Source organism: Anolis carolinensis, chromosome 6, assembly GCF_035594765.1.
Source record: "Anolis carolinensis isolate JA03-04 chromosome 6, rAnoCar3.1.pri, whole genome shotgun sequence".
NCBI lineage: Eukaryota > Metazoa > Chordata > Lepidosauria > Squamata > Dactyloidae > Anolis > Anolis carolinensis.
In genome coordinates, this window is record NC_085846.1 from 69136844 (window position 1) to 69164372 (window position 27529).

General features: G+C 41.5%; 1 protein-coding gene and 1 long non-coding RNA gene across 2 annotated transcripts in view; one reads left to right on the forward strand and one right to left on the reverse strand.

Annotated features, from left to right (window-relative positions):
- Window positions 1-6276, forward strand: part of LOC134292426 (uncharacterized) — a 200719-nt gene extending 194443 nt beyond the window's left edge. Inside the window, exon 5 of the long non-coding RNA XR_009999665.1 lies at window positions 1528-6276. This is a non-coding gene — a long non-coding RNA (uncharacterized LOC134292426). The remainder of the gene's footprint in view (window positions 1-1527) is intronic.
- The window catches only part of nek11 (NIMA related kinase 11), a 148855-nt gene that overhangs the window by 116711 nt on the left and 4615 nt on the right, over window positions 1-27529 (reverse strand). The window contains exon 2 of the mRNA XM_062957350.1: window positions 19704-19963. Within this exon, the coding sequence (XP_062813420.1) occupies window positions 19704-19873 (170 nt within the window). The 5' untranslated portion in view covers window positions 19874-19963. The remainder of the gene's footprint in view (window positions 1-19703; window positions 19964-27529) is intronic.

Consider the following 27529-nt stretch of genomic DNA (forward strand, 5'->3'; position numbering starts at 1 on the left):
TGGTCCATGAGGTCACAAAGAGTCATAAGTATCTGAATGAATAAACAACAAAAAATTCATACACAATATTTTTAATAATTTTGTACATGAAAGAAGGTTTGCATACACTGAACTATCAGAAAGCAAAAGTGTTACTATCTCTGCCACACATATGGGTATGTTTTGGACCAGTTCTATAATTTGTTAAGTGACCTGAACAAATTAAAGAGCTTGGCAAAACTAACAAAATTAATTTCAACAGGGAGAAATGGAAAGTACTACATTTAGGCACAAAAAATGAAATCCATAGCATAGGATCAATGACACCTGGCTTGAAAACAGTACATATGAAAGGGATCTAGGAGTCTTAGTAGGATGAAAGCTGAACATGACTCTACAGTGTGATGTGACAGCTAGAAAATCCAATGTGATTCTAGGCTGCATCAAGTATAGTATCTAGATAGTGGAAAATCATGGTCCCACACTAGTCTGCTTTGGTCAGACCTCGCCTTGAAAACTGTGTCCAGTTCTGGATATTAACATGCTAGAATGTGTCTAGAGAAAAGCAACCAAAATGATGAAAGGTTGAGAAGGCAAGCCATTTGAGGAGTGGCTGAGGGAGCTGGATATGTTTAGCTTGGAGAAGAGTGGTTGAGAGGGGACATACGAGGGCTATCCAGAAAGTAGGCTACGTTTTGGATTTTAAAAAGGACAAAGTATAGGATAAATCATTTACCATATGCAGCTGAAAGACACATCCCAAAACTACAATCTCATGTAATCCCCATTTAAATTTAGCCACGTTTCTTATAGATAATTGAGTTTGAAAAGTACTGCACCAGTAAATTTGCCACCTCTCTCCTCCGTTTCCAACAATGGGGGCATGGCTGGCAGCGCAGCGTTTTGGCTACGCTGCAGGAAGGGAGAAGGGGGAAGAGCTGAGGACACAAGCGGGGGAATTTACTGGTGCAGTACTTTTCAAACTCATTTATCTATAAGAAACGTGGCTAAATTTAAATTGGGATTACATGAGATTTTAGTTTTGGGATGTGTCTTTCAGCTGCATATGGTAAATGATTTATCCTATACTTTGTCCTTTTTAAAATCCAAAACATAGCCTACTTTCTGGATAGCCCTCGTAGATAGCCATGTTTAAATACTTGAAAGGATGTCATATTAAAGAAGGAACAAGTTTGTTTTCCGCTACTCTAGAGACTAGTACTGGAACAATCGATCAAAACGTAGAAAAAGGGATTCCACCTAGCATTAGGTAAACATTATTGATGGTAAGAGTTGTTCAAAAATAGAAGGTGGCAGAGTCTTCTTCTCTGGAGGTTTTTAAACAGAAGCTGGATGGCCATTTGTTGGGAGTGCTTTGATTTTATGTCCCTATATGGCAGAGGGTTGGGCTGGATGGCCCTTGTAGTCTCTTCCAACTCTATTATTCTTTTATTTAGTTTTGGATTTTGGAGAATTTTGGATAAGGGATCTTCAACCTGTATACTTTTATTCATTAGAACTAACATTAAAAATCTCTGCTCTTTCCAGGGCAACTGCAAGATTATATCACAAGAGGAAGCATAATCTCGACTTGTTTACAGTTGGAAGATGGTTGACAATTTATTTTTATTAGCAAGAAACTCAATAGTCAAGTCATAAATCTGTCACTGTAGCACTGATTGTGACTTGTTTACCCTTCAGAAAACTCTGTTAGACATACAGCACCATTATATGCAAAGAACCATTTTGCAATCCATAAATTGGGTGTTTACTGATTTGCATTATTTGTGGAGAAGCTGCTGCATTTATTATTTAGGTATTTGCCAAGAGGGCAATAGGATTTGACACAGTGAAGGCACCTATGGGCTACATTTAGTTCTTACTGGGTTTTGTGAACCTCCACACCATCAACATTTGACACAAATGCAACTGCATTTTTGCAATAGAACAGGGAATATTGGGAAGACTCTGGGAAGTACAATTCTTCTCTCGCACAAGGGAGGCAAGACTGACCTATGGACTTTTAAAAGTTGCCATTCCCTATCTTTTGTTTAAAACAACTGCAGTGGTGCACCAAGAACAAAAATGTATTATGATTTTTCACCATGAATTTGTTGCAGCTAAAAGTTATATGTCTTTTGATTCTTATAAAGCCACTAATCAGAATGATGATATGCTAATACATATCAATCTATCTATTCATCCACATACACTGCATTTGAAAGCAACATTGGATACCAATCTAACCATAATTACCAGTGTAAAATATACCATTAACCACTAAGTATTAGTGAAAATGTAGTGATCCATGCCAAACGCAATGAATACAATGTCCTGTTGGTCATTGGTGATCCAACTATAATTGCCTTCCAAATGTTGTGTCTTGGCGGTGGGTCCATAGGTGACTGTAGAGGCCTATTGTTGACCTGCATGTTCTTCCATAGTGAGGACATCAATTTCCAGGTGGAAGGCAGTCCCAGTCAGAATTAGCTTGACACATCTTCCTCTTGTCATGTTTCTCCCTTTAGTCCTCCATTTGTCCTCTTTGAATTCCACAGTTAGAATGTTCAAGGGCCAGAGCTTCTCAGTTCTCGGTGTCTATGCCACAGTTTTTAATGTTGGCTTTGAGCCTATCTTTAAATCTCTTTTCCTGCCCACCAACATTGTTTTCCATTCTTGAGTTGGGAGTATAACTGCTTTGGGAGGCAGTGATCAAACATTCGGACAATCTTTCCAGTTGGATTTCTTGAGCCTTTTTTGTTCACCAGATGTTCTTGAGTTCTCTGGTCCTTATTAGGCCCTCAGCTTTTTCACTGTTTCTTAGCAGTGCAGTTGGTGTCTCTCTGCCAAATTTGGAAGGCTTTCCTTTTCTTATCAATTAACTGTTGGATCTCATTATCATTTTCATCAATCAAGTCTTGATGTTTCTTAGTTATCCAATAGTTTCTTCACAGGCTGTGATGATGGAGGTCTTCACTTTATTCCAATGTTCCTCAACATTTTCAGGTTGTTCTATGGGTAGATGAGTCTTGAGCATTGTTTGGAGAAGGGCTTGTTTGGAGGGCTCTTGAAGAGCTGGGATGTTAATTTTATGCCTTATCTTTCTTCCTCGGAGTCTGTGTTTGGGGGTGATCTTGATAGATTGGATTAACCAGTGGTCTGTCCAGCAGTCATTAGCACCTGTCATGGCTCTTGTGAGGCAGTCTCTGGCACATATAATTACATAGTCTAAGAGGTACCAATGCTTTGACCGGGGTGCTTCCATAATGTCTTAAACTTGCTTTTATGACGGAAGAGTGTGTTTGTGATGAAAAGGTTGTGTTCCACATATTTGGTAAGAAGCAGGATGCCATTCGGGTTGCTGTTTCCAACTCCATATTTTCCTATGGTCCCTGGCCACAGGTTGAAGTCTCATCCAACTCTCATTTTAAAATCACCCAGGAGGATGATTTTTGTCCTCCTTAGGTATCTCTGCCAGGATGATGTCCAGCTGACAGTAAAATTTTTACTTATTGTCTTAACTCGCATCTAGTTGGTGTAGGCACTTATGATAGTTGCCTGTTGGTTTTTGGTAAGGCTAATTTGGGGGATTGAGAGTCATTCATTAATGCTGATGGGTGCTTCAGATAGATGCTTCACCAAGTTGTTTCTGATAGCAGAGCCAACTGTGTGTATTCTTCATTCATCTTCAGGCAGTCCTTTCCAGAAGAAAGTGTAATCTCCATTCTCTTCCTCCTTCAGCTGCCCGTCTCTGGCTCTCTGGGTCTCCTGAAGTGCTGCTATGTCAATGTGAAAAAGCATACCAGCTCCCTTGCAATAATAGCAGTCCTGCATTCAGGGTGTTCATTATCTGTGTTGTCCAACAGGATAATTTCAGCAATATTTTAAATGCTTGCTATCAGTCACTAACAATTATAAACCTACATAAAAATGTGATTTTATTTCAGAACTTCCCTCTGCCAAGTAAGTTTTTCAAGAAGTTGGAAGTTCTCCTTTGGGTTTAAGATAACTGAGCTTAGAAGAGTGCTTAATGCAAAGAGACAGGAAGAAACTGACACTGAAATATATGAACAAGAATGACTGATAAAGATAAAAAGTATTTTCACTCAAATGTATCTCTTAAGCCCATTTGTACTTTTTTGCCAATGATAATTATACATAGCTTGATTACCGTTTTAAAGCTCTTTTCCTCCTCCAAAGTGAAACTTAAATATTTATAGTTTAATTAAACTAAAGAAATTATTAGAAACACTGCAGAACAAATAATATTTACAGCAGATTTTGGAAATCACACTTTACGTTGCATTACTGCCATCTACTGTTCAAAACTGTGTTAAGAACTGGTTCTATCTCAATAGTTTTGCTTAAATGTCACTACTAATTTTAATGAAAAACAAACTTTTTCTTAGGATTTCAGTGTCAGGAGCCCCCGGTGGGAGAGTGAGTTAAATCCTTGGGCTGGCAGAACTGATGACTTGAAGGTTGGGTTGCTGATTTGAAGGCTGCCGGTTCGAATCCAACGCAGGGAAAATGTGGATGAGCTTCCTCTATCATATCCAGCTCCATGCGGGCACATGAGAGAAGCCTCCCATAAGGATGGTAAAAACATCAAAACATCTGGGCATCCCCTGGGAAACATTCTTGCCAATTCTCTCACACCAGAAGCAACTTGCAGTTTCTCAAGTCGCTCCTGACATTTAAAAAAAAGTGTCAGAGGCCAAAAAAAATGAGTTCACGATGTCTTTTTGGAAGATTATGAGTGTAAATATTGTTTTACAAATGTCAGTAACAATGTAAAGTTTACAAACTCACAAGCAACCTGAAGCTAACTAAGGAAGCTAACACGGATTGCCTTAAAACAAGATCTGAAATCATGATTTCCAGCAAAATTGTTAGCTCTAGCCAGAGCTACCCCTATACACATCTAGATTTAAATTACAGAAGGGCAGGGTGAAAGAAAAGTATAACCCTCTAAGACACTTATGATTTTCCAACCCTGGATTTAATACAGTAGAGTCTCACTTATCCAACACTCGCTTGTCCAACGTTCTGGTTTATCCAACACATTTTTGTAGTCAATGTTTTCAAAACATTATGATATTTTGGTGCTAAATTTGTAAATACAGTAATTACTACATAGCATTATTGCGTATTAAACTACTTTTTCTGTCAAATTTGTTGTTAAACATGATGTTTTGGTGATTAATTTGTAAAATCATAACCTAATTTGATGTGTAATAGGCTTCTCCTTAATCCTTCCTTATTTTCCAACATATTCGCTTATCCAACGTTCTGCCGGCCCGTTTATGTTGGATAAGTGAGACTCTACTGTATTAAGAAAAAGTTTGGAATACATCTTGATCATTTCAACCATATTTCCATAACATGTTTCTGCTGATTTATGTGCCCCACAATCAACAAACAGTTTTGGCTTCTACGCAACTATAATTTCTGAGTCTAAGTGCTTATAATACTTGCAACAAAGACTCTGTTCCTGCTAGTCTTTGGGAATCCTGCCAAAACTCAGTCATTCAGTAATGTTAAACATGAGAAATTGGAAATCAATTCATTATATCAATATTAATACATGAATGTGTTCAATCATTTGAATTACTGCTAGCTAATTTATTAAAAATGCAGACTATGCTACTCTCCTTAAAACACCTTGTTTGTTAAGTATGAATAAGAAAGAAAACTGTAATATCAAAACGTTCAGCATTCCTTATTGACCATATTGATTAGAGCTGCTGTGAACTGTAATACAAGTACATATGGAAGGCCACATGATTCCCACTCCTACATGAAAGCATAGAAAAAACAATCAATTGTTAATTTCAGCTAAGGAAAAAGCATCCACTACAAGTATTTGGTTACAAGATCAGACAGTGAATCAAAGGTGGACAGTTCTTAATCAAAAAATGTTCTCAGTACCTCTGAGCACCTGCGGAACATTTTAATGTACAACTCAATCACTACATGTTGTCTGTCTTCCACTCTCTATCAGGAAATGTGATTTGCAAAGATCAGCTGTAGAGCATATGTTTTGTTCTCATAATTCAATGAGACATATGTCTGAGTAGATTTAACATAAAAGAAACAAAGAAAAACATTTATCCCAGGGGTGTCAATTTAACTAGTATCTTTAAGTTTGGCTCCAACCTTAGAAAGCGTGTTATCCTCTAAAGAAATAGACGGGCAAAACGTATCATAGGAGAGAGGGGAAGGAAAGAAGGGGAGGATGTGTGTGAAAGACAGGAGAGGGGGGAAACAGAGAGAGAGAGAGAGAGAGAGAGAGAGAGAGAGAGAGAGAGAGAGAGAGATGATATCATGAGAGAAATGGGGAGGAAGGTTAAGGAAAAGTTTTCACTTAATTATCCATGTTTCTGCAATCTAGAAAATATAAAGGATTACAAAGCGGTTCAGCGGGATTACCTCTGTGTAGATATGAGAATAAAAGAATTTTAGACAAATTAATCTTTTGCTCCCAGACTAACAATTTCAACCCCACCATTCACCTCAAAGAGGGTGGCCCACTGAATAAGGGAAGGTCAGAAAGCACAATAGCAGGAAGAAGGGATTAAATCCAGTGTTCATCAAACATTCTAGAAAGTTTACCCAGGTCATACAAATTTCAGATGTTAGCTCAGCAAGTTAACTGCCTAGCTATTTCCAAGCTGTTGCACTCTAGCACCAAAACACCTTTTCACCTAGCACCACACCAGAGTCCAATAATTCTATCTAAAAAAATTATTTAAAAAAGAATAAAAAGGGGAAAGGGCAAGTCCAAAAGGGTCAGTAGAAAGTACAAAATAGCAATAATCCAAAAATGCCAAAGTACATAAAGTCAGGACAACCAAAATCCACAGCAGTTCTTCATACATAAATCCATAAATATGAAAACATGAACTTTTCCAAGGTAAACTCTTTCAGGAAACAAAGGCATGAACCAGAACAGGAAACTTGAGAATATTTGAATCAAATACTTGAGCGGAGAGACAGGAGAGACATCCTTTATGGCTTGAAGCCCACACCACTTAATTTAAGCCCGTCAAGGCACCCATGAAATCATGATGAAGACACCTGACCTTCAAGGTCTTATCTTGGATTCTATGAGAATATCTTGTTTATCTATTTTTCACTCCTCATGTTCTCAGGCCTAATCTAGTTCTCAATAACACTCCCCATCGGCCTAAGGCCTTTTCTCAAGGGAACTGGAACTTTCATTTTCCTCTGTTGCCTGGGAACGAGCACAGGAACCCACAACATCAGGATCATCTGCAACTCTCTCTGATCACTCACAGTCTCCTCATCAGAAAAATTTTCTGACACTTGCTGAGCCAGGGCCGGCCCAACCATAGAGGCCAGTGACGCCGCCGCCTCGGGCGCAGGTCCCGGGGGGCGCCGTCAGGCTGGGCGGGAGGCGGGGCACCTCTCTGACGGTGCCCCGCCGCCCGACCAGTGCGCCCTGGCCTTGTGGCTCCCTCTTTCGCCGCCCGGGAAGGGGAGGAGGGATCCCCTCCTCTCCTCCCCGGGCGGCGAAGCCTCCTTCTTTCGCCGCCCGGGAAGGGGAGGAGGAATCCCCTCCTCCCGTCCCCGGGCGGCGAAGCCTCCTTCTTTCGCCGCCCGGGAAGGGGAGGAGGAATCCCCTCCTCTCCTCCCCGGGCGGCGAAGCCTCCTTCTTTCGCCGCCCGGGAAGGGGAGGAGGGATCCCCTCCTCTCCTCCCCGGGCGGCGAAGCCTTCTTCTTTCGCCGCCCGGGAAGGGGAGGAGGAATCCCCTCCTCCCGTCCCCGGGCGGCGAAGCCTCCTTCTTTCGCCGCCCGGGAAGGGGAGGAGGGATCCCCTCCTCTCCTCCCCGGGCGGCGAAGCCTCCTTCTTTCGCCGCCCGGGAACGGGAGGAGGAATCCCCTCCTCCCGTCCCCGGGCGGCGAAGCCTCCTTCTTTCGCCGCCCGGGAAGGGGAGGAGGAATCCCCTCCTCTCCTCCCCGGGTGGCGAAGCCTCCTTCTTTCGCCGCCCGGGAAGGGGAGGAGGAATCCCCTCCTCTCCTCCCCGGGCGGCGAAGCCTCCTTCTTTCGCCGCCCGGGAAGGGGAGGAGGGATTTCCTCCTCCCCTCCCCGGGCGGCGAAGCCTCCCTCTTTCCAACCCTGGCCGCGTCTCCCACGCTGCCTGGGAGGCGGGGCCAGGGCAAATAGCATGGGAGGCGGGGCCAACCCTGGCCCCGCCTCCCACCCAGCGTGCCCTGGCCCCGCCTCCCACGCAGCATGGGAGGCGGGGCCAGGGCACGCTGGGTGGGAGGCGGGGCCAGGGCGCAGGAGGCGGGGCCGGCGGGGGGCGCTTTTCAGCACCCCCGCTTAATATTTAAATTTATCTCCGACCGGCCCTGTGCTGAGCTACCACACAAGCTATAACACATAAGGATGCACTGTTTTGATTATCATATGTTGTGGCCACTAGTTATATTAACAAACAACAAGGAACACTGGGAAGGATAGAGTGGACATAATTTTGCCATTCCCTTCATACTGAAAGCAATGGTTTGCTGTAAAGTATTCTGCCCTTTTATATTTCAACAGTATTAAACACTGCTAAATGGCATTGTTTTGCAGACATACAAAGATTGTGTACTGAAACTAAAAAAATTAAAAGGCTCTCACATATTCTTGCTTAAAGAGAACAGTCCATTTTCAGGTCTCTTCCGGTCAAACTAGATACTATGGAGAAAACTGTGTATTCTACAGTTTGCATATTTTCACTCTAACAATGGGCTTTCCAGAAAAATAAGTGCCTCTGCAAATACAAAGTATGTCCTTGTTTACTTCCTGATGACCAATCACCAAACAAAGCAAGCTAATTTGCAAGATATGGGAGGTGAGAGAAGTTCATGTTAGGACAAACGGGATGTCTTTTACCACTTGAGGAAGCATTGCTTTTAAATGCTTGTAGCTTGCAAATGTCTAGTTTGACCCAAAAAGATAGTGATGAAAGTATGAACCAGGTATAAAGAGTCTGGAAGTAATTAACCATAAAACAACTTCAAGAAATATCTGACTTAAGTAAAAACAGAAAGAAAAACATCACTAGTACGGACAAGAAAAAAAATAGTATTTTCCTACTGTTTCCTTGATTTCTTTGAAGGGCAAACCACCTCTAGAGTATTCCTTGGCTAAGAAAACCATATGCAATTACAACAGGACCTCTACACTTGCAGATTTCACTTTTGTGGAATTCATTATTGGCTAATATTTGGCTAATATGTTCTCTCAAGAAATCTCTAGGTCCTCCAGCACAATTCCGGTGTTGGAAGTTACTTATACAGTCACACTGGAGGACATAGAGATTCCTAGAGAGAACACTTCTCTAGGCATTTATAGCTTCTCCAGAATGATTCTATTAGATGTTGACCATACAGTTGTGTTGGAGGACCTAGAGATTAACTGTATTTCCACTTTCAAATGAATCTTCACCCATAACCCTGGCTATGAAGGGATGACTGTAATGGAGTCATTGTATGTTCACAGGCAACATGAAGGCACTTATTATTATTATATTAATTTATATGTTGCTTTGTCTTTCCTGAAGGTGCCCTAAACTTTAGACTTTAAGTTGCCCTGGGTCTGAAACAACTTGAAGGAACATACCAACCACAATCTTAATGAACTTGACTATCTCTTCAGCCAAAAGCAGGTCCACACTTTCCATTCAAATACTGGAAAGTGTATGTCGGTTAAAATCGTTCTTCATTTTAAATATTTGTATTGTTTGCACAAATAAGATATGTGCAGTGAGCAATGGTTTGTTTGTTTTTTTCAAACTACATACTGGGGGACCATGAACTGGCACTTGGATTAAAAAGTTTGAGCACCCCTGTTCTAGAAACATAGCCTTGAATATGGGATCATGCACAAGCAACTTACAAATTTTCCTAATTGCTCAAAAACATCAAATTGAGAGCTGAAAGGCCCTGTTACTCTTATTAGTCATAGTAGAGCCCAAAGGTAATCATTATAGACAGGTGAGGAAACTCCTAAAACATATTTGATAACCAGTATGTGTTGATAACCAATATGTGCGTCCCCTTGATCTGGTCATGTAAGTGTTATTTATTATTATAATTGTATTATTTTACTTTGTTTAATAATGTGTTATTACGTTGTTATGTAATGTTTGTGTTGTTTTTATGACTGGAAACCGCCCTGAGTCCCATCTGGGAGATAGGGCGGTATATAAATAAATTATTATTATTATTATTATTATTATTATTATTATTATTATTATTATTATTAAATGGCCATGCACTTTTGCAATGGATCTACCTTCTTCATTACAATGAAATTATAAGAAACTTTACCACTGTTTTTAATACCTTGTTAGGTGAAATTCCAAGAAGTGACAATGAAGCCAAATAACTGGTTTGTGACATACGTGACTGACTTCTTCTACAATTAAAATAGTTTAAACAAACTGGTTTTCTATAACAGCCTTCAGTCCTGTCCACAACAGCTTTAAAGTGAACCCAAATGGTCTACATTATAGATGTGTAACTTGCTTTTCCCACATTACAAGAATGACCAGTGAAAAGACAGAAACTAGAGAAAATGTAGAAAATGACCTGAATTTAACAGACCAAGATACTATATTCAATCTGTGAGTATTTATCCTTTTAAATAAAATGTTATTAAAGATATATGCAACCTGTATATACACATTTAATCTTTAATCCAGTCATTATTTGCATTTTTCATAGTAGCAGAGAAGTTGCATTTTGCATATCAATAACAAAAAGTGGTGGTGCTGCTTCACCATACTGCCGCCTATCTGCAAAACAAACCAAGTAACAAAAATAGAGACATACGGTATTCTCTGCTATGTTAACTCTGGAGACACATGGATATTGCACTGTTCAATGTGCTTCAGGTTCTAATGTACTAAATTCCAGGATGATATCTAGTTCATGATTACCCACTGATAGAAGATATTCATTATTGAAATGGGAAGGCGGACATTTTTTGGCAAATGCCCCCCCCCCCCCAAAAAAAAAATCCTTACAGCTCCTTAAACATCCCTTCTCATAAAATTGGCTCATGATGGTTGGGGACCCTTTGGAAGAAAGGTGAAAATGGCACACAGAGCTGCAGTGGATAGAGGGAATAATCAAATTTCACCTTTCTCCATTCCACAGACAGATGCGTTTTATCAACAAAGGGATGCCAAACGGTTAACAGCCAGTGACAGCAAATTGCACTACCTCAAATATGAAATATATGAATTGTTTCAGAGTCACCTTTATCATATTTATCCTTGGGTAGGTTCAATTCATTTTCTCTCAGCGTCAGTTATGATAAAAACAACCTTGCATAACTTCATAGTCCCCCACCCCACTCCATAAACCCTCTGACTCCAGAAATATAGGAAACCTTCAAGAGAACAACACATTTTGAGACCAGGAAGAAATTTATATCTAATGGGCTCACTTATTCACCACCTAGCAGGAGTGCCACACATACACTATGACCTGAAAAGGGCTTTCACTCTCCCAGTTCCTCTCCTGCTTTGTCGTTCTCTCTTTCTACATTATATATAATTTTATTTTCAGACCTCAGTGATGCTGAAGAAAAGGCAACCCAGCATGACTAGATGAACAAATGCAGGGGGACCAGCAGGAAGCCATTTGTTATTGTATTAATCTATTCAGTTTCAGCCTAATGTCCTCTTTGGAATACCTTCATAGAAACAAACAGGCTGCAAACACAGGGATTTAGCTACGCAGCAATCCGCTGATTGTCTCTTGGATATTCATAAGTCACAGAGTTCCTTCCACCTTTTAGATTTCATTTTGGTTGTAATAAGGAGGAATAAATAATTGAGAGACATGCAATAAATTATTCAGCTAAGTGCACAGTTTCCAAGGAATCCTAGCATGAGTCGGGATTAATGGTATAATGCAAGTCAGACGCAGAAGTTGTGCTGACACCCCACCACTACCACATGCGGGAACGGGGCTGGGTGCTTGGCGCTTCTCAGCGTGTGCCTTCCACCAAAGGGACACATTAACACCTTTTGAATATTGATGGAGCAGAAGTCCCTAAAGCCTGCTGTGTACTTCTGTTGTTTGGTCGTGCACACCTATACAATGGTAAGACTTAACTCAAAGCTTCTCTTTATGCAACTCATTGGTACTTTCTTTCTCCAGAAATGACTGCAGTCCTTTCACAGTCTATAATATGTGGATACTTAACCGCTAACACTAATAAATAATACAGATATGAATTAATTGGAGAAGTGGCCTTTAAGGGAAGGAAAAGGGTGAAGAACTTCCAAGAGTTATAGGCAACTGGGACAAGAGAAGTTTGTACTGAAAAAACAGTTTTGGTTTCAAAGGCAAACAATAATTCTCCATCAATGCAGTGAGCGCCTGTCCTTGTTTACCCTCGATGAACTAGTAACAAATCATGGACAGTAGAAGCTGGAAAATTACCAGGACAGTTCCAACATTTACACAGTTATTTATACAGTAGAGTCTTGCTTATCCAACGTAAACGGGCCGGCAGAATGTTGGATAAGCGAATATGTTGGATAATAAGGAAGCATTAAGGAAAAGCCTATTAAACATCAAATTAGGTTATGATTTTACAAATTAAGCACCAAAACATCATGTTATACAACAAATTTGACAGAAAAAGTAGTTCAATACACAGTAATGCTATGTAGTAATTACTGTATTTACTAATTTAGCACCAAAATATCACGAAGTATTGAAAACATTGACTACAAAAATGCGTTGGATAATCCAGAACGTTGGATAAGCGAGTGTTGGATAAGTGAGACTCTACTGTACCTGGGTAGGGGATTATCCACCCATTAGTTTTCCGCACTAGCTCTGACTTCTTCCGTCTCAGCCTTCCTTTCTCCTCATTTCACAGGCTTTCATACTTTTTCACTAGTCAATACTGATGTTGCACTGTGTTGCTTTGATTAATTATATGGTTATGACACATACCTATATAATAAAAAGCAGTCTTTTTAAAAGAAAGGCAACAAGTGTCAATAATATGTTTTTAAAAACATTACTCTCAAATCAATGAGTTATTTTTATCCCTTGACCTAAAATTATAGAATTTCAAGATTAAAAGACAAGGCTTCTTACATTTGTCTATATATGGATTACATATGCATCCTATATATTAATTATATCCTGTCAGACTTCTTGTATTATCTTATTTGCACAGTAATAGCAACTGAGGATAGTCTTGATTATGACAACTGACTTCAACAAGTCATATCCACAGTACAGGCTTTCACCAGTTTGCTTTTGTTATCACATAAGGAATCTGGAGGACTGTTGTTTAGTAAGCATACTAGTTCAGGAACATTAGATCCCTTGGTGAACTGTCATTGTACACAGAAAATGAGTTTAGCCTTGGAGTCATATATGATCTAGGTTAATATTTTATTTAAAGCCCACTTTTCCTCCATGAAGCACAAGGTGGCATACAGGGGTCTCCATTTTCATTTTATCTTGTGATGTCAGAAAAAGGGTAGTGAACTGAAGGTTACACAACAAAGATTATGAATAAGTGAGAACTAAACTTGTGTTGTCCTTATTCAACTCTCCAACATACATTCTGTGCGTTCATTGTGATACATATGGCTAGGCTATCAAAACTGAAAAGAAACCGTCAAACACAGTTGTAAAAAAAAAGGGAAAGTCATAGAAGCTTATTAAAACACTTTTAGATCACACATTAACTCCTGAATTATTCAATGATTTTTCCAAAACCCCATTCAGTTTTTCCCTCTGGTTGACTGTCATGTCTCTATTACAGATCACTACCTCATATTTCCCCATCTGCCTTCCATCAGAGACAAGCTGCAGTTTTGTATCATTGTCCATCCTAAGTATTTACTGAGCTGTTATGGGATGGCACTAACCAGGTTTGCCCAGCTCCTCCCTTCACAACAGGTATCTAGATTCAAAATAAAACAGCCACTTGAAGAAACATGGAACAGCAGATCTGTTGTTCTGCCAGTAATGCCTAGTCTCTCTAGAGGAGATGGCTGACACAAGCAAAATAAAATATGCAGAACAGTCACATCACTGTCAATTTGCATAATTCATTACAGTAGCACCATTTAGTGCCATCTGAAAGCTGCTCTACACATTTGTTGCAATTTTTTAATCCAGAAACTAAATCCAACCAGTTTTCAGTTCTCCCACAAAGACCTAGCTTTGGAAAGAGAATATATCTGCATGTGTGCGTGTGCACATTTAATACATACATGGATGGGGTTGGGCAATGCAGCATTTCTAAAGACCAGAAGAAAATGAGCACTACAACACCACAGATGAAAAAACAAAAAACTGGCCTGGATGCTTGCATAGTGTTTGCAAAGTGCCACTTGGGATTCATTCTACAAATCCTGGACAGCCACCACGAATGCTTTGAGTCTCCTTGTGGAAAAAAGTGGGACATAAACAAACATAACAACAACAAACAAACAAGTACATGTTTTGAGCCTTGAGACTACAAGGGTTATACTATTCCAAAATGACTTAAGGCCATTCCACACAACCATATATCCCAGAATATCAAGGCAGATAATTCACAATATCTGCTTTGAACTGGGTTATCTAAATTTTCACTGCCATATAATCCAGTTCAATGTGGATTTTATACAGCGATGTGGAAGGATCCTTACTTACAATGTTTCATTAAGATGCTTTCAACCTATGTAATAATATATACCGTATTTTAAAATATATTGTTACAACATCACATCATTATACATCCATCATTGCCCAAATTTCTCACTGCAAGTGATAGCAAAGGATGAAAAACAGATCACAGCATCACCTGATACTTTCCTCCTGTGAAAAACAAATGTATTTCTCATGCTAATCAGTTGTTTCAGATTCTCCTGTTCAAAAACCACTTCATTTTATAAAAAGAGATAATGCTATCACAAGACAATGTCATCACATTATTACATATTTATCTTTTTAAAATAAAAGTAATTTTTAAAAGTAACATCATGGTTGGCTACACTGTGGTGTGTTGAACCACAGGAAAACAGTGGAGAAATCTTTGGAAACCATCTCCATGTAATAAAAGCAGAGGTGGCCCTAGGTAATTTTGCCTTGTAGGCGAACCTAGTGGCCGTGCCCCCCCAAGGCCCCGCACATACCTTCGGCAGCAGCAGCGGCGGGGACCATCGGCTCTCTCCTCGACGAACGCGGAAGGCCTCAACTGAGGCCTAGCTCTTCTCGCAAGAAGAGCTAGGCCTCAGTTGAGGCCTTCCGCGTTCAGTAAGGAGGGAGCCGATGGGCCCTGCCGCCACCGCGGGGGCGCCTTGATGGTTCCCCCAGGGACAATGCGCCACAAGTGGGCACTTACATTGGCCTTATGTTGGGCCGGCTCTGAATAAAGGCATGTGAACATTGACTTTAAATGTTTAAGAGGTCCCGTCTGTAGCATTATTTCACTGTGACAACAAATCATCATCATCATTTATATATATAAAAATGGAAAATATCTTTTAAAAATTTCAAGAATATAGATCACAGCGCAAAATATAGAAGAAGAGCAGGAAGAAGGCTTGTGAAGGAGAGAAAGGCCACCTAACTACTAATATAATGTGTAAATATTAAAATAAATATAGCACCCCTACTTCATGGATTTTCACTTATTGCGGGTGGTCCTGGAACATAACCCCCGCAATAAGTGAGGGAACACTGCATTTCTCTGGAAAATATATTGTACAATTCCAGAAATTTCTGTGTTAAGTATGCCCCATCTGGAAGGCCATCTCTGTTGGTGGCTGAAACATGACGGGCAAATAAATAAATAAATGGAATGCTATGATACTTGGAAGTTCACTCATTCCTCACCAAACACCTGAAGTAATCTAAGATCTCCCTGCTAAAGATTTTCCTGGGAATCCACAAGGGAGGGACCACCAGAGCACTCTCACACTTCACATACTAATTGGTCATTCTTGCAATGAGGGAGAATGAGATATTTCACACTCCCAACAGGCTACAGAATCATAGTGAGAAATGGGATCATTAATATATTATTTTCAGCAAAAATAAATGATGTTGTCAGCAACTATACCATATAACAGTACCAGGACAACCATGATAAAAGTGGATGATATAACAAGGATTTGCATACAGCATATCCTGGTCAGATAGCAAAAAACTCAGCTTTCACTAATGAGTTTTAGGCAGAGACTTTTAATCACTATTCCAAGATTTTTGAATAGAATAAAGAACATTTAAAGCATTCCAAAAAGTGGTTCATGGTTCCCTTCCCTTCTCATATTGCCTTCTCGTATTGGCTGCTTCCCCATGTTGAAGGCATTAGGAAAAGAGGAAGACTGAACTACATACGAATTGACCCAGTAAATAAAACCACAGTACTGAGTTTGCAAGACTGAACAGAACTGTTAATAACTGGATCTTTGCAGGGATTTCATTCACAGTGTAATCATACACTGAAGTTGAACTGATAAAACAATGCAATTGTTAAACAGCCAGTGTTAGAAATTCTTACTGATCAACTCATTCAAAAGGTAAGGGACAGTTCTTTGTGCTGTTTCGGACAACACAGTATGCAACTACTGCAATTCTTTATTGGCACAAGGAAACAAAATCAGCAACAGAATTTCTGATGGTCATGATGATAACAAGATATATTTCAAGTAGAAGACATTATATTTCATATAGAAGAGATTTCAACCTGGAGTGACCTCTCTAAGTGGAAAGAGCTTTGAATTTCAGAAGCCTACAACAGTTTTAAATTCACCTCTGCACTGGTTTGAAACTAGGTCTGCTAGCTATTAAACTAGACTTTGTTTTTAAAACAGAAATTCAGTATTATGTGAACATTTTCATATGCATATCATATTCATGTAGGAAGTTCTCTCTTTGTGCCTTTTGACAAAATCACAGCTATCTTTCTATTTTATATGACTTAATTTCCCCCCAAGATACATAAGTATTTTAATAAAAATACACAGCTGTGGCTAAATGATATTTCAGGGGAAGGCTCTTGTGAGATCTCAGAGAAAAAAAAAACTTACTGCATTTTATATGAATTATACAATGGCTCCCTCAAGTGGGGCAATGCTAAACTGCAGGGTTTTGTAAGCAAAAAAAGCAACACAAAGTAACAAAGACATTATAGATACGTTATATTTATAATCACATTTTCTGTGCACTTTAAATTCACTAAGCATTGCTTCAGCAATTTGAATTTACAAGAGAACCAAAATATCTGCCAGATAAATGGCTAACATTCTGGAATGTCACAGAAGAGCCACCGTGGCCCCTTCTACACTGCCATATAAAATCTAGATTATCTGCTTTGAACTGGATTATATGGCAGTGTAAACTCGTATAATCCAGTTCAAAGCAGTTAATGTGGATTATCGGCTTTGATAATCTGGATTATATGGCAATGTAGAAGGGGCCTGTGTGTATTCACCTCCATCTTAATTAAATGAAAAGAAGTTGTTGCATACCTCTTTAAGAGAAAAAAAGAGGCATATAAATCATCATCATCAGTGTTTCTGTGTATCTAGCAGATCAGCAATTTTTACCACTAACTCATGCAAACTCAGCTATGTTTGACAATTATCTTTTGCTTTGATAATTGCCTTGGCTATACTATTTTGAATAGCTAAGTGGATGTAACAGTAATTAAGGAAGGAGGAACTTCTATGGATCCAAACCAAACTTAGCTGTACCAACCCACCTCTGGGCAGGTTTTTTCAGGCAGTCATGAATTATTTTTCCTTGAGCATCCTCCACATTGGCGTGATTCAGATCTGAGAAGAAACCCAGCGGCTGACTGGTCTTCACTATTATTAGTATTAATTTTGACATGTTTGCAACATGTTTTTTCTGATCTGCTCTGGCCCCCAGCCTGCATCTTTGGTTAGAACCTTTTCCCTTGCTGAATTTTCTCCTCCCTGTATTTACCCAATAATCCTGAAGAAAGAAGAGTTAAGATTTACAGTGAAGATTAATTCTGGGATAGGAAGAAGAGTAATTCACCTTGATAGGTACACAGGGATAAACCCAATTGTGGTGGATTGCCTCTCTGCCATTTTGGGAATGCTTTATCAAGACTAGAAAATTGCCACTCTGTCTCAGAAAACCAACACAATTGTTTTTTAATTTTTAGAAAAGGCAGAATCTGAATTTACAGCTCTGGGCCCAAAAGCAGCTATGAAGCAAACTTGAGATATTAGAATGGTGACACTGACTATTTATTTATTTATTTATTTGCAGTATTTATATTCCGCCCTTCTCACCCCGAAGGGGACTCAGGGCAGATCACATTATACACACATAGGGCAAACATTCAATGCCCATAAACACATCAAACAGACACAGACAGACACAGAGGCAATTTAACCTTCTCCTGAGGGGATGTTCGATTCTGGCCACAGGGGGGAGCAGCTGCTTCATCATCCACTCTGACGGCACATTCCAAGTCGTAAATTAGTTAAACTTGCCTCCCCACTTTTATAAGTGGTACCTTATTTCCTACTTGATAGATGCAACTATTTTTCGGGTTGCTATGTCAGCAAACTCGAGACAAACTCAAGTGAATAAACCAGAAATTAAGCCTTTTTTAAGGGTCCCTGCTATAAAATCTTTTTAACTGAAATAGTGGCAGCTTCAGGGTTTCTAAGAACAGCTTAGTATTTGATATCTTGTTGAAGGCTTTCACAGGGGTGTTGTATGGTTTCTGGACACAGGTTCTTTCTCCCACCCTGGACATTCCACAGGTATATATGATCCATTTTCTTTACAACCATCAGATCCTCTGATGGTTATAAAGATGCCAGCCACAGATGCAAACGAAACATCAGGAGAAAATGCTGCTAGAACATGGCGATACAGCCCGGAAACCACACAACACCCCAGCACAGTATTTGACTGATCTCCCCATTATCACCACATTGACGTAGTAGTTATCACTAAGAATCCAACGTTTAGATATATCAAAGCCAAAGCTTACAAAGCCATAATCTTGGAGGCTTCTGGATATTAAGCATAAATATTGTGTTTAAAGCGCTTGAACGTAATATCCCATTTAAAAATAGGAACTTGAATGTATTTCACGAAAACTGCACATAGTCACAAATCAGCATATTACATTTATCATCTCTATATCTTGCTATAGGTGTACCTTGCCTAAATGCCTGATCTTAGAATGTAAAAACTAATTTGTCAGAAACCAAGTTGACAGTGACAATGTTTCCAAATCCATGTTACACACCCAATTTCAAAGTAAGCATTCTCAATTTCATTAAAACCTATTGCATATCTCTGTTGTATGGGCATCATACATTTTAAGGGACTCCACCAGCCCATATTCCTTATTACATATATGCACATGAAAATAGAGCTAGTAGGGAGATGCCAGCAAAAATTAATGACAAACAAACAAACAAACCAAGTTTGATGTCATTTATCTGGGTTTTATTTCTGATGCAGGCATGTGTATTTAGACAGAAATGAGTCCCAGATAAATAAATTGTAAAGAAGCTAATATTTTAAATCTATTTGAGGTCTCTACAATATAGTAAAAACAGACCAAACATTGTATGGAAACAATTTTTACTTCTTTGTGTTTCATCATTTATGTTTGAAAACAACAGATCAGACAGGTAAACTGTGTACGCAGTCAGTTCACACTACACAGCACTTACGATTCTTCTTCTCCTCCTTTTGCTTTTTTATCAGAAACCAAGTAGACAGTTCCAAAGCTGCCACATCCAAGTTTTTGCTGAATAGTATATCGTCCTGCAATTAATGTCTTTGAGCCAGCAGAAACAGATGTTAGAGAAGTACCAGGCTTAACTTCTTGGAATCTCAGCATGACTTCATACAGCAAAATTAACTTGGTATTTATATTGCGTCTGAAGAATTACGAATTCTTCTGTAGTGAAGCAACATTGAAAACTTTCATCTGTAAGTGAAGTGGAAAAAACATAACTTTTATCTTTTAATTTCCTACAATTTTATTTACTCTATGATTGTTTTAAATTAAGCTCTGCTGTGAGACTATATTGAAAACCTTCTTGATTTCATGAGCAAAAGGAACACCTCAGCAAGCAAGAGTCCAAAAGTGGCAGGCTCAAACCCGGAATCTCAATCCATGGCTGATACCGGATGAGAGACTCTACCTGGGCACACAGAAGACTAGGCAACTTGGAAGGCGCTGAATAGACTGTGTTCTGGCACCACGAGATGCAGAATGGGGCTATAAGGTGGAATCCACAACATGTGAGTGTGAAGAAGAACAAACCACAGACCACTTACTTACTGAGCCCTGCCACATGCACAATGGAGGACCTTCTTACAGCGACACCGGAGGCACTCCAAGTGGGCAGCTTCTGGTCAAAGGACATTTAGTATAATGCCAAGTTTTTAAATTTGTTTGTGTTTTAAAATACATTACAACTGTACCCTCAACTAGCTTCTGACATGATAAATAAATAAATTGGAAAAATATTTAGGGAGCAATATAATAATAATAATAATATAATAAAACTTTATTTATACCCCGCCACCATCTCCCCAACGGGGACTCGGGGCGGCTTACATGGGGCCATGCCCAAGACAATACAATAAACCATAACATAATACAATTAAATAATACATTACATAAAATAAACAGTACAACATAAGATCAAAACAGCAATATAACACGAGCGGGCCGCATGAATACTACATTTAAAAACTAGATTAAAAATTAAAACTCTGGGTGAGAAAGGGATCAGAATAAAACCTCGAGGGACGGGACATCAGATAGTGAACCAGTCTAGAGGATAAATATCGGGGGGGAGTAGCATAGAACATTTACTCTCCGAAAGCACACCGGAAGAGCCATGTTTTTAAATCTTTCCTGAAGGCTAAAAGGGTGGGGGCTTGCCTGATTTCAATGGGCAGCGAGTTCCACAAGCGAGGGGCCACCGCAGAGAAGGCCCTCTCCCTTGTTCCTACAAGGCGAGCCTGAGATATAGGTAGTGGCGACAGGAGGGCCTCCCCCGATGATCGGAGAGGTCGGGCAGGTTTATGATAGGAGATACGGTCACGAAGGTAGGCGGGTCCCAAACCGTTTAGGGCTTTATAAATGATGGTCTGCACCTTGAATTGGGACCGGAAGATGAACGGCAGCCAGTGGAGCTCCTTAAACAGGGGAGTAGATCTCTCCCTGTAACTCGCCCCCGTTATTAGTCTGGCTGCCGAACGTTGGACCAGCTGTAACTTCCGGGCCGTCTTCAAGGGAAGCCCCACGTAGAGCGCATTACAGTAGTCCAGTCTAGAGGTAACTAATGCATGCACCACCGTGGTCAAGTCAGACTTCACGAGGTATGGTCGCAGTTGGCGCACAAGTTTGAGTTGTGCAAAAGCCCTCCCGGCCACCGCCGACACCTGCGCTTCAAGCGTCAGCGCTGAATCCAGGAGGACCCCCAAACTGCGGACCTGTGATTTCAGGGGGAGTGCAACCCCGTCCAGCACAGGTTGCCACCCAATACCCCGATCCGACGAGCGACTGACCAGGAGGGCCTCTGTCTTGTCAGGATTGATCCTCAGCTTGTTCCTCCTCATCCAGTCCGCCACAGCGGCCAGGCACTGGTTCAGCACCCGAGGGGCTTCCTTGGAGTCAGGTGGGAACGAGTAGTGGATTTGTGTGTCATCTGCGTAGAGATGGCAACACCCTCCAAAACTCCGGATGACCTCTCCCAGCGGTTTCATGTAGATGTTAAAAAGCATGGGGGATAAAATAGACCCTTGCGGGACCCCACAGGTCAAAGGCCAGGGGTCCGAGCAGGTGTCCCCCAGCTTCACCATCTGGGAACGGCCCTCCAGGAAGGACTGGAGCCACTGCAAAACAGTGCCACCGAGTCCCATCCCGGAGAGCCTCCCCAGAAGGATACCATGGTCGATGGTATCGAAAGCCGCAGAGATGTCCAGGAGAACCAGCAGGGTCACACTCCCCCTGTCCAGTTCCCTGCGGAGGTCATCCACCAAGGCGACCAAAGCCGTCTCAGTGCTGTGCCCAGGCCTGAAGCCAGACTGCGAGCGGTCCAGAAAATCAGTGTCATCGAGGAACTCCTGGAGCTGCGTGGCCACCACCCGCTCCAGAACCTTGCCCAAAAACGGGAGGTTGGAAATTGGTCTGTAGTTGTTACATACAGATGGGTCTAGCGAGGTCTTTTTTAGTAACGGTTTTACCACCGCTTGCTTAAAACAAGATGGAAATGACCCCTGACCCAGGGAGGCATTTATTATAGCCACAAACCAATCCAACAACCCCTCTTTGGCCTGCTTAACCAGCCAAGAGGGACAAGGATCCAGAGCACAAGTGGTCGCCCTCACAGACCCAAGAATCCCCTCCACGTCATCCGGAAGAACAAGCCGGAAAGAATCCCACAAAATCGGACAGACAGGTGCCTCGGTTACCTCCGCTGGAACTACAATTAAGCTGGAGTCCAACTCATGGCGTATCTGAGCAACTTTGCCTGCAAAGTGGTGCGCAAAATCGCTGCACCTAGTTGCCAAGTCATCAGGAAGCCCCTGGGTCTCAGGAGGCCGCAGGAGCTCCCCAACAACTCGGAACAACTCCGATGGCCTGTTGGCCGCAGACGCTATGCGGGCAGTCGTGAAAGCTTTCCTGGCTGCTCGCAGAGCCACGGAGTAAGCCTTAATAGCGGCTTTAGCCCATGCTTGGTCAGACACATCCCGAGATTTCCTCCAGATGCACTCTAGTCCCCTCCTCGCACGCTTCATCACAGCCAGCTCCTCAGTGAACCAAGGAGTCGACATGACTCTACGCAGCGAAAGAGGACGTTCGGGAGCGATCGTGTCAAGTGCCCTTGTCAGCTCACTATTATAGCGATCAGCCAGGACATCGACAGGATCGCCAGTCTCCAGAACAGGAAGATCCCCAAGAGACCTCAGGAGTCCATCCGGATCCATCAGCCTCCTGGGGCGGACCATCTTAATGGGTCCACCACCCCTGCGGAGGTTAGAAGACACGGCGAAACTCAAACAGATCAGATGATGGTCAGACCATGACAATGGAAGAATATTTTGCTCTTCCACTCTGACTGTCCCACCGTCCACAATGAAGACGAGGTCCAGCGTGTGTCCCGCCTGATGTGTGGGCCCAGATATAACTTGAGTCAGCCCCATGGTCGTCATGGCAACCATGAAATCCTGAGCTGCACCTGTCAAAGAGGTCTCGGCATGAATATTAAAGTCCCCCAAAACTATGAGTTGTTGGGAGACCAGGGCCGAATTGGAGACCACTTCTGCTAGCTCGGACAGAGAGACTGCTGGGTCGCGGGGTGGACGGTACACCAGCAGAATCCCCAAGCTGTCTCGGGCTCCCACCTTCAGGAAGACACACTCAAACCTCGAAGACTGCGGAACGGCGCATCTGATCAGGGCGATGGACTGCCGAGCAATCACCGCGACTCCTCCTCCCCGCCCCCCAGCCCTGGCCTGCTGATGCACCCCGAAACCTGGTGGGCACAGCTGAGTGAGATTCACACCACCCTGCTCGTCCAACCACGTCTCGGTGATGCATGCTAGATCCGCCCCCTCATCCAGGATCAAATCCTGGATAACAGCTGTTTTACCGTTGACGGATCTGGCGTTCAAAAGCAGGACCTTAAGGCTGGGAGGTCTGTCCTGAAGACTACCACACCTATTCCTCTCCAGGGTCGCAAAAACTCTGTTGCGCTTCTCCCTGGGTCGAAAGTGACCGTTCTTCCTTCTCCCCCAAACCACCTCAATGAGACCCTGCCCGTGGAAACCCTCTCCCCCCTGGAGAGATGACTGATTGAGGTTGCCCATTGAAGGGGATAGTCAGCTGTCCTGAGATAGAAAATCACCAGCAATACTTGGTTGTTTAAAGGAGGGGCCTATCTCCTCTGGTGTAGGAGGAAAGGAGTCATCTAACAGATCATCATCTAGCGTGGGAAGGGGGCTAGGCACTAATGATGTCTGAGAACGGGACTGAGAGGTAACATAGACATGGCCTAAACCTGGGGGATCTTGTCTACCAAGATTCCGCCTGATGTCCAGGGGGCGAATCAATGGGTCTACTAGTACCCTCCTGAGAGTAATGCCCCACTGTTGAAGTTTGGGCCTATACAAAAACAATTCCTCCATCAGTGTTCTGTCTTCCAATCCAATGAGAAGACAAATGGAGCGGTTCCAGGACTGATAGTCTCTACGAAGCCAGTCGATAGTCTTGATCTTCACTTTCGACCAGCTTAAAGATAGAATTTGTGAGAGAGACGTCCGGACCGCTCGCTTAGATGTCCATCTTCCTCTGTTCAATAGTGAGTCTTGCACTTCCACTGCCACCTTATTAGTTCGCAACAGATGTTGGGAATTGCAGTAAGTGTCCAGGGAGTGTCCAAACAGTTCTGGGGACAGCGTGTTGTTTGTCCTCTGAGAGACTCTATTAGTTTCCTTCCGGCCGTCCCTCCCCTGACTCTGACTCTCTTCCCCAGATAAAGACTCCACCCCATCCCTGGCCCCTTCCAAGCCTGACCTATTGCCTTCCTTCTGCTCCTCTAGCTTTTTTCTTCCCTGGCTTTCCAGAGCATTTAATTCCTCATTAATATTAATAAAGCTGGTTGGTACAGTTTGTATAATGTCTATAGGAGAAGGATTCTTCACCATTAGGGAAATTCCTTTGAAAAGATGGTCAATTTTCTTGTTCAGTGTCTCCAACTGTTGTAAAACAGTACTGAACGATTTTCCCAGTAGATCACATAGGAAAAAGAGTTCGTTTTCCCTCGATGTTTCCTGCCAACTCATTCCTATTACCTTTCAAAAACCTTCCTATAATATACCTCTCTAATCTTTCAAAATTACCCCTCGTTTCTACTATCTCTTTCAGCTCAACAGTATCTCGTCCAACATACACATACCTTCATTCACATTCTGGGACCATCAATTTACCAATCAATAAAACTCAAGAACTCTCGAATCCTATGTGATCACTTCCTATGACCTAAGTACCAGGTTCTCAAACCTGCTTCCTATCAGAGTCTCCCTGAAATTAGATAAAAACTTTCTCACTCCTATCTATAATACACACACACACATATACACACTCAAAAGAAAAAGAGGGAAAAAAATTAATAATAATAATAATAATAATAAAATAAAAAGAAATAAAATAAAATAGATGGCAGGCTGCAGCACTGAAGAAATGATCCAAGCTATTCCTATCTAGAACTTCCTCATTGATTCAGTCTCAACCAGTAAAATTAAACTCTCTAATTAAAAAAATAAAAATAAAAAAAATAAAATAAAATAAAATAAAAAAGAAAGAAAGAAAAAAGAAAAAGAAAAGGCTTGATGGTGTCAGGTACAGGAAAACCCTTCGTCACGCGGCACTGGCCCTAGCTGTTGATTCCAACAGGGCAGGGGCAGATGGAGAGGTCGGCCAAGCCCAGGCAAGTCCCAAGGAGCAAGATGGTACACTCCACAGCGCTGCTTCCTGTGTCCTTTAGGAGGATAGGCAATGCAGGAAACCCCAGCGGATGGTGAATAGCAGCTGCAATAACAAGAATGCCTCCAGGGGGGAAGGTCTCTAACAACAGCAGCAGCAGAAGTAGAAGTCTCTGCAGCCTTTGAGCCTTTGAAGCAGCTAGCACTGATAATTGGGTGTTAATGGCTTCGGAAACAGCCAGTCCCAGTCCCAGATGGAGAGCCGCCTCGGGAAGAAAGCTCGCTGTCACGAGTCAAACAGGTAGGCAGTGTTAGGCAACACAGCGGCCAGCTGCAGAGCAATGATCGGCTCCGAAGAATTCAAAGCAGCGGGAGCAGTGTAAACCCTCCTCCCAAGCTGGTCGTTAGCGATGGAGAGGTTAGAGACCAGCAGTGGCCCTAGTGACAGAAAAGTCAGTTCCAAACAGCAGCAACAGCAGCAGCAGTTGTTTAGTATAGAGAGGCAGAATGAGGGAGAGCGTTCCAGCCCTGTTGTAATGGCGGCTGCAGTAGCCCTCTACCTCTTCTCTCCCGATCGTCTCTTTCCCCTTTCTTCCTGCTGAGCCACGCGAATTAGCCCCCAAGGCCTCCTCCAAGACCCTGGATGACCAAACAAGAGCTCTAGCTAGCAAGGGTGGACTCAGATGGGAGGATTAACTTGGATTATGTTTTCTCTTACCGAGCTGCTGTATAGTTCCTGCTACCTCTCCGCCATCTTAGCCAAAAAAAAAAAAAAAAAATATAGATCTTGAGAAACAGGAATACCTGTGGAGCAAAGGCTTCAAATTTGCAGTTGCAGTTTCAGTTAGAGACAATCTTTATAAAATGTTTTACAGGTGTTATACAGGGTGTAACAACCTTAGCTCTCCTAGCTAAAATAGATAATTCGCAATGAGGATTCTGTTGAGAGGTGCAAAATACAGAAAGGGACCTTCTTCTATGTGTGATGGTCTTGCGTATTGGTACAGGCTTATTGGAAACAAACTATTAAGGAAACAAAACAAATAAAATGGCAACAAAGTAAAAAAATTCAGGGATGTGACTATTAGGCTTATTCAGAGACAATCTAGAGCAGCTGGAAAGAGAAATTTCTCAGTACAGAAATTTCTCAGCACGCATAACGATTACCAAAGACCAGAAAGGTGAAAAAACACTAAGCATAAAAATTGGAGGGACAAATTGTGGGATTATACACAATGGCCAAGATATCTAGCAATTTAAAACATTAAAGCTATGAAATGTTTGGAAGAAACTGGAAGCTGGCTATAGCATATTTGACGGGAGAAATTAAGTAATAAAGACAAGAGGAATCTATTGACTTAGAATTATAGAGGGGTAAATAAAATGAGCATAAACTCTACGATGGTTAGTGTCGGAAGCCAAGGTGGAGGGTGACCTGGGGGAGGGACGATGGGTAACTGTAACATGGGTGGTGGGCTGACTATGCATGTGAACATGTTTGTATATGTGTATTGTGGGTGTAAAAATTTTAAAAAATTAAAAAGACTATAGTAGGTAGAAAATCTATTAAAATATTTCTAATAAAAATAGCAGCAACCACTTATAAATTGCAGCATGCTGTTGTGGTGATTGAGGCATACCTTCTGCAATGAGCTATGCAGCTCCCATATTGGCCACATAGTATTAATACTACTGCAGTACATCAAGTGGTCTCCTTCCTAGCTTATTTATTTATTCAAAACTCTTCCCTTCAATCTTATTTCCGCTCCTATCTCATCACTTCTACCCTTTTCTTTTCTATCTATAATGCAGTAGTCTATTGTATACTACATCTGTGTAGTAGACTGTATCTTGCTCAACAAGCCACTTTTGGTTTCCTTCCTTTTTTCTTTACTGTCACATTACTCATTTTAAACGAAGATCCTTGAATAAAGAGACATAAATCTATTTGCCAAATAGTCACTGTTGAATGTTTTTAGGTTGAATGTTTTTATGTTAAATGTTTTTTATGTTGAATGTTTTTATGATGAATGTTTTTTATATTATGGAATGA